The sequence below is a fragment of the Petaurus breviceps genome, unplaced genomic scaffold (assembly GCF_028583685.1).
Source record: "Petaurus breviceps papuanus isolate PSGF00001 unplaced genomic scaffold, PetGlider_PUasm1.0 140, whole genome shotgun sequence".
NCBI classification, from domain to species: domain Eukaryota; kingdom Metazoa; phylum Chordata; class Mammalia; order Diprotodontia; family Petauridae; genus Petaurus; species Petaurus breviceps.
Window position 1 is genome coordinate 26,482,730 of NW_027185698.1, and position 14,496 is coordinate 26,497,225.

At 38.1% G+C, this 14,496-nt stretch overlaps 1 protein-coding gene across 5 annotated transcripts in view; it reads left to right on the top strand.

The window, feature by feature from the left end:
• The window catches only part of PROM1 (prominin 1), a 165,092-nt gene that overhangs the window by 111,369 nt on the left and 39,227 nt on the right, over window positions 1-14,496 (top strand). For all 5 annotated transcript variants that reach the window (XM_069069400.1, XM_069069431.1, XM_069069421.1 and 2 more), the window contains exons 9-12: window positions 3,973-4,190; window positions 5,094-5,168; window positions 9,332-9,395; window positions 12,351-12,510. In XM_069069400.1, the coding sequence (XP_068925501.1) occupies window positions 3,973-4,190; window positions 5,094-5,168; window positions 9,332-9,395; window positions 12,351-12,510 (517 nt within the window). The remainder of the gene's footprint in view (window positions 1-3,972; window positions 4,191-5,093; window positions 5,169-9,331; window positions 9,396-12,350; window positions 12,511-14,496) is intronic.

Here is a 14,496-nt window from a genome sequence, read left to right on the forward strand (position 1 = left end):
TAGCAGGTAACTTTGACTGCTTACTTATATGCCTTAATACCCACATATTAAGAATGATGAAACTGAGAGCAAAGTTAAGTCATTTGTTAAGTTTCATAGCCAGTAAGGAGAAGACCCAGGAGGCAAACGCCAAGTCTTCTGATGCCAAATCCAGTGTTTCCAGTTCAGCAAGGAGTTAGGAAGCATCTGCTGTATACAAGGCACTATGCCATTATCCCTTATTTTAAAGCTGTAAAGTAAACCCCTGATTGAAATGTGGTCTTCAATTTTTCTGACTCTTAAAATCAAGCTAGAAAATTGGAGAGATTTGAAAAAATGTCTGATTTAGAATCAGAGCCTGGGTTTGGATTTTCCCTTGGCCACCTTAGCTGTGTGACTTGGGAAAAGTCATTTAACTTCTTTTGGACCCAATTTTTACTGAACACACACACACACACACACACACACACACATACTTTCTCCTCTTCTCCCTTCCTCTCCTCCTTTTTCTCTCTTCTTCTTCCCCTCTTCTTTCTGCTCTCTGAATGTGAATATAAGTACATATGTAACATACATACATATATATACATATATATGCATATATAATGATTTTCATTTGATTCTCTTAACAAACCTGCTATTACAGTCCTTGCTTAATAGATGAGAAAACAGGCCACAGGGGGTTAGGGGGCTTGCTCAGGGTTACATAACTATTATGTGTCTGAGGTGAATCTTATAAAATCTTTGAATGAAGGAGGGCTATGACTACACTTTGTTAAGTCCTTTTAGTCATGTTTGACTCTTCTCAACACCATTTTGGAGTTTTCTTGGCAAAGATGGTGTAATTGTCTGCCATTTTCTTCGCTAGCTTCTTTTGCAGATGAGGAAACTAAAGCAAACAGGGTGAAGTGACTTGTCCAGGGTCACACAGCTAGTAAGTATCTGAGGCCAAATTTGAATTCAGTAAGATGAGTTTTACTGACTCTAGGTCTAGCACTCTATCCACTGGGTCATCTAAGCTACTCACACAAGCCTGAGATTAAAAAAAATGGCATCACACTGTTGGTAAGGAAGCTTTGAGTGAAAAGTGAAAACTGGATCTAGACGCTTCAATACCATGTTCTGTGATACTCAGGTTTTTTTGTTTTTGTTTTGTTTTTGCTTTTTGGAAGTTGAAGGCAGGGCAATTGGGGTTAAGTGACTTGCCCAAGGTCACACAACTAGTAAGTGTCTGAGTCCAGATTAGAACTCAGGTCCTCCTGACTGCAGGGCTGATGCTCTATTCACTGCCCCACCTAGCTACCCTGCTCAGGTATTTTCAAGGGTTCTTTTCTATGGCTGGTTGCTGTTTCATAGTGGGAAAAGTTGCATGTGTATTTGTTGAGGATGTGTTGGGGGTGGGCCTGTGAATCATGTTGTAGTTCTGGGAATGAAAAAAGAAAAAGCCAAACACCTCCCAGTATGTATTTGCTACTGTAAGGGACATGCGAGACATGAAGAGGAATGTTGTTCATCATCCTGAAATGTCCTATTGGGTCCGATTGTGTCCATGCACTAAAAGTCTTTGTCCGATCATCATATTTTCCTCATTACCCATAATTCTTTTGCTTTTTTTTTAAACTTATAGTCAAAGTGGAAAGGGCTACCAAAGGTAAAAAAAAAAAATCCCCCAAACCCTAAGTTAAAATGTGTACTCTGTGGTGTGGAGTCTCTAGTGAACTGTTCCGCATTTTGGCGTATTTTCTCCTTGTGTGTGAGTAGTTATTTCTGTGCTGTGTTTTCTTTTTCTTGGGTAACAGTGAAGTCTTGACTGTTGGGCTTTATGTACAAGTTGGTTCAAGACTCAGGGAAAAGGCTCTTTGAAAAAGCATTTTAGGTTGAGGGTTGGATTGAGTTCCTCAAGTACATTTGATAGCTTCAAGCCAGGACTAGGTCTCACTTATTCAAGATGGAACTTCCCTGGCATGACACTTTATACTTTGGAGACAAAAAAAGCTGACATTTCTATGGCACTTTTACAATTTAGAAAGCAATTTCTTTAGAATAACCCAATGAGATGGTAATGCAAATATGACCCTCATTTCACAGATAAGGGACTCTGAGGCCCAAAGAGAAGACACAACTTTCCCAACGTCATAGCTGGCAAGTGGCACAGCTTGGACTCAAATCTAGTCTTCCGATTGCAAATCCAATAGGACTTACTTTACAGGATGGTTGTGAGAAAAGTGCTTTGTAAACCTTAAAATAATATAGAAGTATAAATTATTCCATTGTGTCCCAAGACACAACTCCCTGCCCCCAGTGTAACATGATGTGACCCAGTTTGATCAGAACAGACGTGTTAGTTCCCTTTTTACTAGCTGACAGTTTTAACATGTTTCCATTGTATACTTTGGCCTAGCCTCACCATCTATCAGGGAAGACCATACAACCACCACCTCCCTTGGGGACAGTTCCTGGTGATTGAAAAATACAGTTTTACTCCTATTTTCAGTTACCACAATTTTATTTAACTTCCACATCTATCAAAAGATGACTTAAAAAGCCTAGTCTTGACTGGCATAATTGAGTTTACATAGTAGCTGTTTCTTTAAAACAAAGGAAGAAAGGAAAGAAAATTTTTAAATAGTATTTTTTTATGTAGAAATTAGCTATGATATTAGCATGTTGCCTGTTTTCTCCTGTTCATCATAGAGTTGTTGTGGAAACCCTTTTCCACTCCCTATAGTTGCCTAATGACTCAAAGTAAAATGGTTTCCAAAAGGAGAAAAAATTGGTTTAATTGTAACGATGCAATATTTTTTTTTTTTAAAGCAATCAGGGTTAAGTAACTTGCTCAAGGTTACACGGCCAGTTACTTACTCACTGAGCCACCTGGCTGCCTCTAAGCAATTGGGGTTAAGTAACTTGCTCAAGGTTACACGGCCAGGTGTTTCTGGGTGGGTGCTGAGTGTCTGAGCCCGGGATTCGATCTCCAGTTCATCCCAACACTGGAGCCAGTGTTCTTACTCGCTGTGCTACCTGGCCGCCCCAGGATGCAATATTTTGACATCTACAAACAGCACCAACAATCTCTTTGCTCATGGAAGAGTCATTGCCCTGTGAGCCTGTCATCCTTAGGATTTCTCCTCCTCTCAATTTCAGATTAGGTCTAGAGGCCAGGAATCTGATCAATGTAGTCTCATTATTCATCCAGGAACATAGCAAAGCCAATAATAAGAGTTCTGTGTTATACTGGAAGTTTAGACATTTGAACTCTTTCTGTATGGGTTTAAGTAAAATATTTCTTGGTATAAATTTTTGCCACACCAGCTGGAATTTGTAGGGCTTGTCAGGTTCTCCATCCAATTAAACATAAATTTTTGGAGTGGTTATTATGTGGTAGGTGCTGAGAGAGTTGACAGAAGTAAATAAGGTATCACCCTTTGTCCTCAGGGACTTATAGTCTCCTGGGGTTGGTAGAAGGAGATGGATTACTTCTCTGTAAGGGAATGTAAAGAAAGGCTACCTGGTGAAGGTAATATTTGCCCTGAACCTTGAATACTGAAGGATTGGTAAGATTTCAAGAAACAATTTTATGATATGGATTAACATGACATTACAATCCCCATCATGACTAACCCCAGTCCCACATTTTCCAGCCCATCCAGCCTCATTCAGAACAGTGAGCATGCAACTATTGTCCTGGGATGACTGGAGTATCTGTAGTTGGTACCAGTCATTATCTCTTGGCTCAGACCAAAACTTGGGCTCTGAGAGAGTTTCTGGCATGCCAAGGTTGAAGAGAAGCTGCTTCTTGATGGCCCTTTTTTTCTCCTTACCTTCGGCTTCCAGCATATATTTCTGATCGCCTCTTGAAATAAAATGGACATTCAAATTCATATGTGCCCCTTTAGCTATCTAATTATGTGTTTGGTGACAGCAACAGACCAATTGTCATTCACCAAGTAAATGACTTACTGTATCCTAAGAAGTTTGCCTTCATGCCTACAGCGATCAGAGAAACCAGGGAGGCGTTAGAGAATGTGAGTGCCTCCATGGAGATCCTGCAAGAGGGGACCAACAGACTCAGCGCCAACCTGACCGATGCCAAAGACAATCTGAACAACACCCTCAATGATGCTGCCTGCTCAGAGGCTCAGGCTGCTTCCACCTGCAACGTCATTAGGAATTCATTAAACCAGCTCAGTATCAACGCCAACTTCAGTCGGGTAAGAAGAGTCTTTGCGTCTGTCACTCAAGCTTAGCCATCTGATTCTAAGAGGAGAGTAGCTTATGGGCTGACACTGTCATCGTGTTCCTTTTTGGTTTGGCAGTGAGGGAAAGTAAAATAAATGCAGACCTCTTGCATTAAAATTCAGTGCTGTGTAATGTGAACGTGGCCAAGAGGAAACTCGACATGTGTTGGACAAGGATTTTTTTTTAGATTATAAGGACCTTTTACATAAATATTTGTGTTCTGTGTTTTGAAACTGGATCTCCCTATCTGCCCAGTCATTCGCTGTTCTAATCTCACAATAATTTGCTGTTTTTTTTTTTTTTCCACTTTTTTCCTCACTACATTACTTTACCCCTTCTTGGGCAGCCTCCAACCTCCTGGGGGCTCACCGCACTGGTGCCCAATTTAATGCTGATACCCTATCGACTTTAGCTCTGTGGCAGTTCAGGAGAACCCCACTCCCCTTTGCCCCAGCCTCAGCCCTCCTAATAACACAGATTATAGGCATATGCTACCACCCACTACTCACACTTGTACATATGTAATTGTGTAAAAGAACTAGATAGCATCAACCTTAGAGTCATGAAATCCTGGCTTTAAGTTCTGTGTCTAATGTGTACTAGCTGTGGGACTGTGGGCAAGTCCTTTAACTTTCAATGGCTCCAAGTAACTGAAGAAAACTCAAGTTAGGGACAAGTTGTTGACACATTAGTTGATGCATTAGTGATAGGAAAATCTACCCTTGGAAGGGCTTCTCTTTCCTAACCCCCTAGCATAGTGTCTAGCTCACAGTAAATCAGTGTTTGCTGATTGTCTTAATGATTGATTACCAATATTGCTACATGTTTTGACTGGTTTTTTTTTTGGGGGGGGGCGGAATCTGTTTCCTTTTTAGCTTCCACCAGTGACCTCACAGCTTGCCAGAGTCAATGAAGTTCTTAAAATTGATTTAGCCAGTCTGGTCCAAAAGGTATGCTATTGGAAATTACTACAGATTATCTGGATTAATTTAGAATGGTTGAAATGTATTGGGGGGGGGAGGGGTTTTCCAGTTGGAAGTAAGAAAGGAAACAAGAATGTTGGGGAGCTATGACCATGGAGGAAATTGTAAGGGGGAGTTTTCTCTAAAATAATTTCATTCCTTAATGTTAACTGGGTAGATGTCTATATACTTTTGTATACTGCATTTCCTTTATAATTGTTTCCCAGTTGGTCTTTCCCACTGCTTCCTATTGGGTCCTACCATTACCTTATTTGCTATTCTTATCCATGTCATTTAATCAGTCTGATATTTAGGATCCTCCCAGTTTGCTAGAGGACTTCCCTATGGCTTTTAATATTTTTTGAGTATTACTGCAGAACTGAGGATGTGCACCTGTTGGACCTTGCCCTTAGACTGGTCCTCCTTTGTTTTTTGTTTTGTTTTGGGACACACAGATGCTCAGTACTGTCTTACGTACCTCTTACTCTATACAAGTCCTTCTTTCTAATAGGCTGCAATTCTCTTTATAGACATGTATCACATTCTACATACCATAGATGCAAAATATCTAGACAATACATAATCTAGATTATGACTGCTCTAAATTTTGTTTCTTGAGTTGCCATGATCAGAGAATTTATCATCAAGTAATCAGCCTACTGGTGATGAGTCTCTCAATATCTATGACATGTAACTATAATAATAACTATAACATATAACAGTCATGTCTTTGGAAAACAGACACATTCTGTTCCAGGGAGTGTACTTGAAACCTTTGTATCCTGAGAAAACCTGCTGGAGGTTAGGCTTCTGTCCTTTGAAAAGTAAGGTGTTCTCCTTGTATTATAGTGGGACTTCATTTAATGCAGTCAAGGTAATGTCTGTTGATGGAATCATATTTTCTAATTAATTTCCAGTATAAAAGTTTAGTTTCATTGCAAAAGGGAAAAAGGGAAGAAATGTTTGCTATATATCTAAGGATATCGTGGCAGAAATAGGGTAAGGCAAAGGAAGGAAGGCAGTTATGACTGGAAGAAGGGATAGTTCAAGTGCTGAACTGGTACCCACAAAATATTAAGTTGAAAGAACCAGAAGAAGTCCTTAAGTCCATTGAATAGGCCCTCTTTGTAGAAAGGAGATGAACAGGAATTTCTTAGATGAGATGGCAGGGATAGATTATTCTTTGAACTAACGGAATGCCCAAATTGATGAAATCTGAGATACATGAAAATATGATACTATACACACACGTAATACAAATATGTATATATGAAAAATTAGCTTCGTATGCATGATATAATGGGGGTGTTTGTGCTTTGCAATCCATTCAAACTGACCTCTCATGTGTACACGCAAGTGCGTGTGCGTTCGCGCACACACACACACACACACACACACACACACACCCCACTCCATTTCCAGGCCTTAGCACTGACCATTCCACATACACAGAATATACTACTCCCTCTTTCCTCTTCCTCAGATTCAACTTCCTTTAAGAAACAGATCAAGTACTGTCTTCTATATGAATGTTTTCCTGATTCCCCACCCAATAAAGCCCTCCCTCCCAAAACTACCTCGTATATTTAACTACTTTGTATTTATTCAAATTTACTCACTTTGTTTTTTATGAGTTATATATTTATATATGTTACTTGTCTGCCCTATTAGAATGTAAGTTCCTTATGAGTAAGAATTGTTTCATTCATCATATTTGTATACCCAGTGCAATGCTTAACACATAGTAGAGACTCAATAAATGCTAAATTATTGATCTGTTATTGATGATTTTCATGCACCAAAACTATGTATTCTCTAAGGCAAATTTTAACATTGATGTGCCCTGCCTTCAGTGAGATTATAATCTTAGTTACTTTTACAATATGAGGTAGCTGGATAAATGAGTTCATTAATTTGCTTCAAGAAATATTTAAGTACTTGTTCTCTAGGTGAGACTGTGCAGAGCACTGGGGATGGGATGACACCAAGAAAATACTTTCTGTTTTCATAAAGAATCTGTGTTCTTGGTGGATAAATGAATGACTGGACCTTGAGTCAGGAGGGCCCATGTTCCATTATCACCTTAGACACTCAATAGCTATGTGACTGACCACGTCTCTTGACATCTCTGCCCCTTACTTTCCTTATCTTTAAAATGAGGATAATAATAGCACCTACTTAATAGGGTTGCTGTTGGGATCACATGAGAGGATCTTTGCAAAGCACTGTATAAATAAATATCAGCTTAATTACTGTTACATCCAATGTGTAGATACTATAGATGACACAATTTGGTATAATTTTAAGAGGACAGGGCAGTAACATGTGACGACAAAGTCTTGGGAAATTGAGAAAAGCTTTGCACAAGAGGGGATAGCCATGAAGGAAACAGGATTCTAAGACAAAAGTAAATTTCACACTTAAAGGAAGTCAGTATAAAGGGATGGATGTGAGAAATACGGCACCAAATTTATCAAACAACTAGAATAGTCAGTCTAGTAGTAGGGTTGACTAGAACATAAGGGAATATTAAAAAAAGATGAATATAAAGTTATAGACTGAGTAATTTGCATGTTATCTCAGGGGCAATAGGGAGCCACTGAAGATTATTGAGCAAAGGAGGTGACATTACTAGATTTTTTTCCCCTTTTTAGCAGCCATATTGATGATGGATTGTAATGAGGATAGATTGGAAGCAGTGAGATCAATTAGCATGCTCAGTCAAGATAAGAGCTTGAACTTGCTTGGTAGTTGTATAAACAGTGTTGGAGGGATGGATGCAAGAGATGTTATAAAGGACAGGGTTTGGTGACTGGTTGTATGTGAGGATGAGGGATAAAGGGAACGATCATGTATCCCACCAAAGTTGAAGACTCACATAAATGGGAATGATGGTGTTAACGTTGGTAGAAATTGAAAGGTTGAGGAGGCATCCATTTTGCTCTTTGAGTATGTTGAGTCTAACCAGATTCTCTGAAGAAGGAAGACTCAGTTATGGTACATGTACAGTAAGCATGATAAATTAACCAATTGAACAATGATCAGCTGAAAAGAGGTCCTAATGAGCACAGGTATGGCATTCAAGCTCTTGCAGAGCACAGAGATTCCAGGAGTTGTCTGAATAGACACGATACTTGAACGAATGGAAGCAGTTCACATCATCCAGGGAGAGACTGTAGAGAGAGAAGAGAGAATTCCTTATGAAAATTTAGTGGGTGGCTCCATGTAGGAGATGATCCAGTATAGAAAAATGGAGATTGCTAGCAAATGGGAGCAGAAACAAGAAGTAGGAGTATTATAGAAGATGCTCTGCTAACATCCTTCTAATTCTAAGATTAGTGACCTATAATTTAATATTGGCATGACTGGAAAAGGATATTACACATAAAAATCTGACCAAACACTGATAATGCTTAACTTAAGACAAACTTAATATATGGAAATCCACGAGTAGTGAAAAAGTGAATCATAGTAATCTTTTTTTGTACTCTGTGATACCCCTGTGGGCAAAACAGTCAAATAGCTTATACAATTCAAAAACTTACCAGGATACTAAATGAACATTTGAACTGCCAATAATAGACCGAAAGAGACTAAATAAATAAAGAAATTCAGCAAATAAACAGACTTTTAATAGAGACATCTGAAAAAGATTCTAACAATACTGTTTCTTAAATCTCAAATTTAGCTACATGTATACTTTTTGACTTGTAAACTTCATTATTTTTTAAGGCTAGCCTCTCTCCCACAGCTCCCTGTGGGGACAGATCTCTAACAATGGAAAAAAATGGAAAATGTTTCAGAAATTTGCTTTACAGACAAATTTTCAGGAACACATTTCCATAATGACATCTTGTACCCTACCTCTATATGTATTAAGTTTTTCCCTCTTCTTGAGATAGCTGTAAGGATTTGTAAGTTAATGTTTGCTTTGAATTTCTTATTGAAGAACATTCTTCAAGTTCTTTGCTAGAAAGTGACTTTTAAAAAAAATCTAAAAGGGCATCGGGGGAGTTGTTTGTTGTTTTGAGTTAGTTTTGTCTGTAAGCCATATGTTACATTTATGTTGTTGTCAAGGTTGAAGAATAGGTATGAACCGATTTTTCATTACTGTATGAATCCCTTTTTTTTTCCCCAAAAATATATTTTAGGGATATGCAGCATTTAATGATACGCCTAATTTGGTGCAGAATCAAACCAAGAATATTCTGTCAGGTGAGACTGATAAAATACATCATTTTCCATCTCTGTGCTGATGCTTGCGTTAAAATATCTGAAATGTGCTTTTGGTCGGGTCTGCTAATTAAAGAAATGCTTAGAGGGATGGTGGACTTAAATTCTTGGGAAGTTAACCTTCTTTCACTTGAATGGTAGCCATCACATGAAAATCTACAAGATAAAAATTGACAGATATTTCACTTTTTCCTCTAGTTTAATATTTTTAAGCAGTACCCTATGTGTTTACTCAGCTGGTACCACCTAGCAGTGACTTAATAATTAAGTTCCACCATTATGTCAGATCTTAGAATGTCATTTGGCTGATTGTCCAAAGAGCACATTAGATAACTGGTGACAATCGAAGTCAGCACTTGAACCCAAATGGCATTAAATTTCAACATTATTATTCTATTTGTCCTAGTTAGGTAATTTTTCCTGTGTACCTAACACCCCTTCACCCCCATCCTGCATGTTTTTCATCTGGTATTGTGTTTTCACAGCACCAATTAACTCTCAGGTATTTTATGCACCTATTTTTTCCTATAAGCTTTTAAAGAAAAACTTATTTTCTATAATGCTGATGAAATGGTATTTGAAATGCACATAATTCTTGCTTAAGATTCTATAGAGTTAGATGAAATTTTGAAACAATTCCACTTGTCTTTAAAGTTGGATATCTCTTGCAGTAAGATATGGTTATTTGCCACTATAAACAAGAAAGTATACTATAATTAATTCTTTTTGATGTTATTATTTCACAGAGGCCATCTCTACTGATATGTATTAGATGAATATCTCTGATTGCTAAAGCCATAAGCCATGTTTTCAATGCCTCTTCTATTAGGCTTGCTGTCAAAGCACCCCTAAAACATGAGTTATTTCAACAGATATTAAGTTCCTATTATGTGTAAGATTCTGTGCCAGGGGCTTGGATAGATGCCAAGATAAATACATGGTATATGTCATCCAGGGCTTTACAGTCTAGTTGGGGAGATAGTCTATGTACATGGATGTATTTCTATTATAAAATACTATTTTATTCATAGTTTTATAAAGCTGTCTTAAGGAGCACTCTTATAAAAGGACCACTTTTTATTAAAAAATTTTTATCCCGTTTATGGAATTTTAGATGATTTTTATATTTTTAAATGAAATCTTTCCACCCTTCCCTTTCTGCAGATATTAACAATGTTATTGCTAATGTATGCTTCTCATATAAATTTGCTTACTAATCTCTATTTAATTTGTGCTTCCGTTGTGGACCTGTTTTACCAATATACACAGCTCTTCCTTGTAAGTTTCTCAAAGCTCTACCTGCACTATGGGAGATGTGTTACCTATTGAGTGGAGTTTCCTAAAACAAGCCAGAGTTTTCTCAGAAGGCCATTTTAAATTTAATTGAGTAGGTTTCACCTGTAATTTACTCATTTTCCTGAGAAGTCTTAGGCAGCTGGGCTCTAGTGCAAAGATAGTAGTAAATGAGAGGATAAAGACCACCTTACCATGAATGGCTCTGTATCAAGTCCATAATTGTACTATTATAAATGGGAAAGAAATCATTAAAACAGCTGAAAAAAAAAACCTTTGAATGGAAAATGATTGGATTAATGTCTGTCTGTGCCAAAGAACCAAGGCTAGCGGTAGGTCCCTGGAGATTAGAGTGCAGACCAAAGCTTTTCTATGCTAATTGAGAGCTAATTGCTCTCAGTGTTTGTAGAATTCCCACATAGGGCATTGTTGTAGGTTCTATGCAGAACATGAAATATATGATGCAGACACTCTCGTTAAGGAGCCATGCTGTTTCTCCTTTTCTGTGTTGCTTCTGAGGGTAGGTACTGTCCCTAGACCCTTAGCAATGTCTTTATAATGGTGTTTTAAAATAACACCATAATTACAATGTCATTACAGCTTGTATCTTGGAATTTATTTATGTTTTGGTGTTTTAAATAAAAAGAAAATATCAATGGGAAAAGTTAAATTTGGGGGCAGAAGATAAGAGGAAAATAAATTATTCTAAAAGATAAATAATCTGGTCACATCATTTTTACAGAATTTAGATTTTGAAATGGATGGTAGACCTCTAAGGCCCACCAAGGACCACTGAAATGAGAGCTCTGTCCCATGTCTGAGCTTTATCTCTGTCAGAGATCAGTGAACTCTCTTAACTAGTTGGAGTACACTTGATCACAGAGACCTGTGGCATAGTGTTGTATGTGTCAGTCGTATAAAGTGTAAAAAGCCTTCTGGGTAGGTGGAGGAAGATGAACTAATTTTGGAGATCCCCTCCTCTTTCCAAAAGGTTATGTTTCTGTAATAGGGTATAATTGGCCCAAAGCCCATTACTGGGATGCATGGTTTTGATAACATCTTCAACTCATTTCAGTTTCCAAAAAACAGCATTTGTTCAGCTAGAAGATCCATTTTGATTGAGAGGCATGGCTGATGCTTTTTGGCTGTGTGGAGAAAATAGAATAGAATGTTAAGTGCTTCAATGTGTACCCTGAGAAAAATCATAGACTCCAAAGACTGTGTTTCATCTGAGAATTCAGTCACCTGGTGGGCATCCAGAAATGTCCTTGAAATTTACCTGCCCCTATTGGGCTATTTCCTCAGTGCAAGAAATACTGGCTATAAGGTTTCATCATTTCCAAGTTAAGAACCTTTTCTTTTTTACTCAATTAAATAGAAAAGGAAAACTCTGGCTTGATTCCACATTCTGCATTATTCAGTTCTGTGTAAACAATGTTATTTTGTTAATAATGGCTTTTTAGTGGTTTGGCTGCATTCATACTTGCCTCAACATCTGGCTTTGTTTTGAGAATAGAAGTAAGCGAGGAAGGTCGGGAGTCAATATTGGTGTTGGTACATGCTTTTCATTTTGCATCTGAGATGTTTTTGTGGGCTTCCCCCATTGTGTTGGTAATTTTATAATAGAGATGTATTTATTTTCAGATGTCAAAAGTGTTTTGGATTCCATTGGTTCAAATATCACCGTTGTAATCAAAATGCTTCCTATTCAGAAGACAATAACAGATTTCATAATTTATCTTACTCAGACTGAGACGTATATTGAAAATTATTTCCCCTTAGTTGAACAGTATGACTTCTACAGGTGAGTACTTGCCTTAGAGATGGTAAAGTAGATGAGATCTAAAGAGTATTTTTAGATTCTAGATTTTTTGGATAGTCTTGTCTGAAGAAGGGTACAGGTTGGTAGTTGTTAAGTCTATATGGTCAGAATAAATTGTTATATCACAATTCTTGAGTGAAGATGAGCAAAATCTTTACAATTTCACATTTTTACAGAATTTCAGAATGGAAAGGGACCTCAGAGGTCATTTAGTTCAACTACATTTTAATAGGTGAATAAAGCACCAGGCCTAATTAGGAAGACCTCAGTTCAAATCAGGCCTCGGTCATTTACTATTTCTGTGACCCTGGGCAAGTCACATAACTTGTTGGTCTCAGTTTCCTCATCTGTAAAATGAACTGGATAAGCAAATAACAATCCACTTCAGTATCTCTGCCAAGGAAACTCAAACGGGGTCACAGAGTTGGTCACAAGTGAACAACAAAAATAATAGAATAAAAATCTTCCCCTATAATGTAACAGAATGGTCATTAAAGCAGGTACTTAAAGACATCCAAGGAGGGAGAAATACACTATATTCTGATGTATATGTGTGTGTGTGTGTGTGTATATATATGTATATATATATATATACATGTATATATACACATCTCAATTATGTACCATAATTTTAAACATTTAAAATAATCTAGGAGAATATTTTTAAATAATATTTTATTTTGCCTTAGTTACATGTAAGGATAATTTTTAACATTAACTCTTTTTAAATATTGAGTTCCAAATTTTCCAGAGAACATATTGAAAAATCCTGGCAATATTTTGAAAGCTAGATTTGGAATAGGAAGGGTCCTCAGACATCTTTCAGTCCGCCCCCCTTAGTTTATAGACGAGCTACTAAAACCCAGAGAAATGACTTGCCCAAAGTCAGTACCTGAGCAAGGCTTTAAGCTTAGATGCACAGGCTCCATAGAGATTCTCTACCACTGTGGTATGGTACAGGCGAGGTGCTTTGGGTTGTCAAAAAGAAGATAAATCTCTGTTGACTGCCTGCTAGGGATTTCGATTCCATAATTTTTTTTTTAATTCTGTAAACATTTATTAACTGCCTACTATGTGCCAGATACTGTGCTAAGCCTGAATTGGTAAGCTGGTCCTTGGGAGATGAGGAGCCTTTCAGTGAGTGTGGGGTAGGAAGAGAAAGGAGAATGCAGATCAGAAGAAGAGCAGAGGCAGAGATGAGACCGAAAATACCCAGAGGTCAGTGATGAGACCACAGTGCCTAGAACTAGAGCTGTCTCATTTAGGCAAGGAGTAAGAGATAAAGTTGGAACGATGAGTTGGAGCCTGATTGAGGACTGGACTTTGTCCTATAGGTAATGGGTAGGAGAATGAACCTGAAATTGTGCTTTTAGAAAGATGATGTCTAGAGGATGGATCAGAGAGGTAGGAAGATAAGCTGGGAAGTGTCCAGTTAATGACAACCAAGATCATGAACGATCTCCAGTTCATGTCATGTTTCACCCAGAGAAGATTTCAGGGGTGTGAGAGCTGTCTTCAGATATCTGAAGTGCTGTCAGAGGTAAGATAGGCAGCTAGGTGATGCAGTGGATAGAGAGCCTGTAACAGCAAGCACCCCAGCACACCCAGGGTGGCTGCCAACACAGGTTCTTAGATCTGCTTTTCTAAAGGAAAGCAACTCAAAATGGGTTAACAATCTTGCTTTAATCAAACATATGTCATTTTCTTAGTTCAGGGGAAAAAGGTCAACACCCCAAACTTCAGAGAATACAACAGGTTACAAGCAGACAACAAATACAGAGAAACAGATCAGCAGACAGGCTTCCAGCTGTCTGACCATTACATCCATACCTCGTCAGTTATCAGACAGGGAAGCACCAACATCTGGGTTTTCAAAGCCGGGGGGCTCTCAACGGCTGCCCAGAGTCTCATCTGGTCAAATCACACAACTCTTCTCAAAGTGAGCCCCAAAACAAAACCTCACATCAG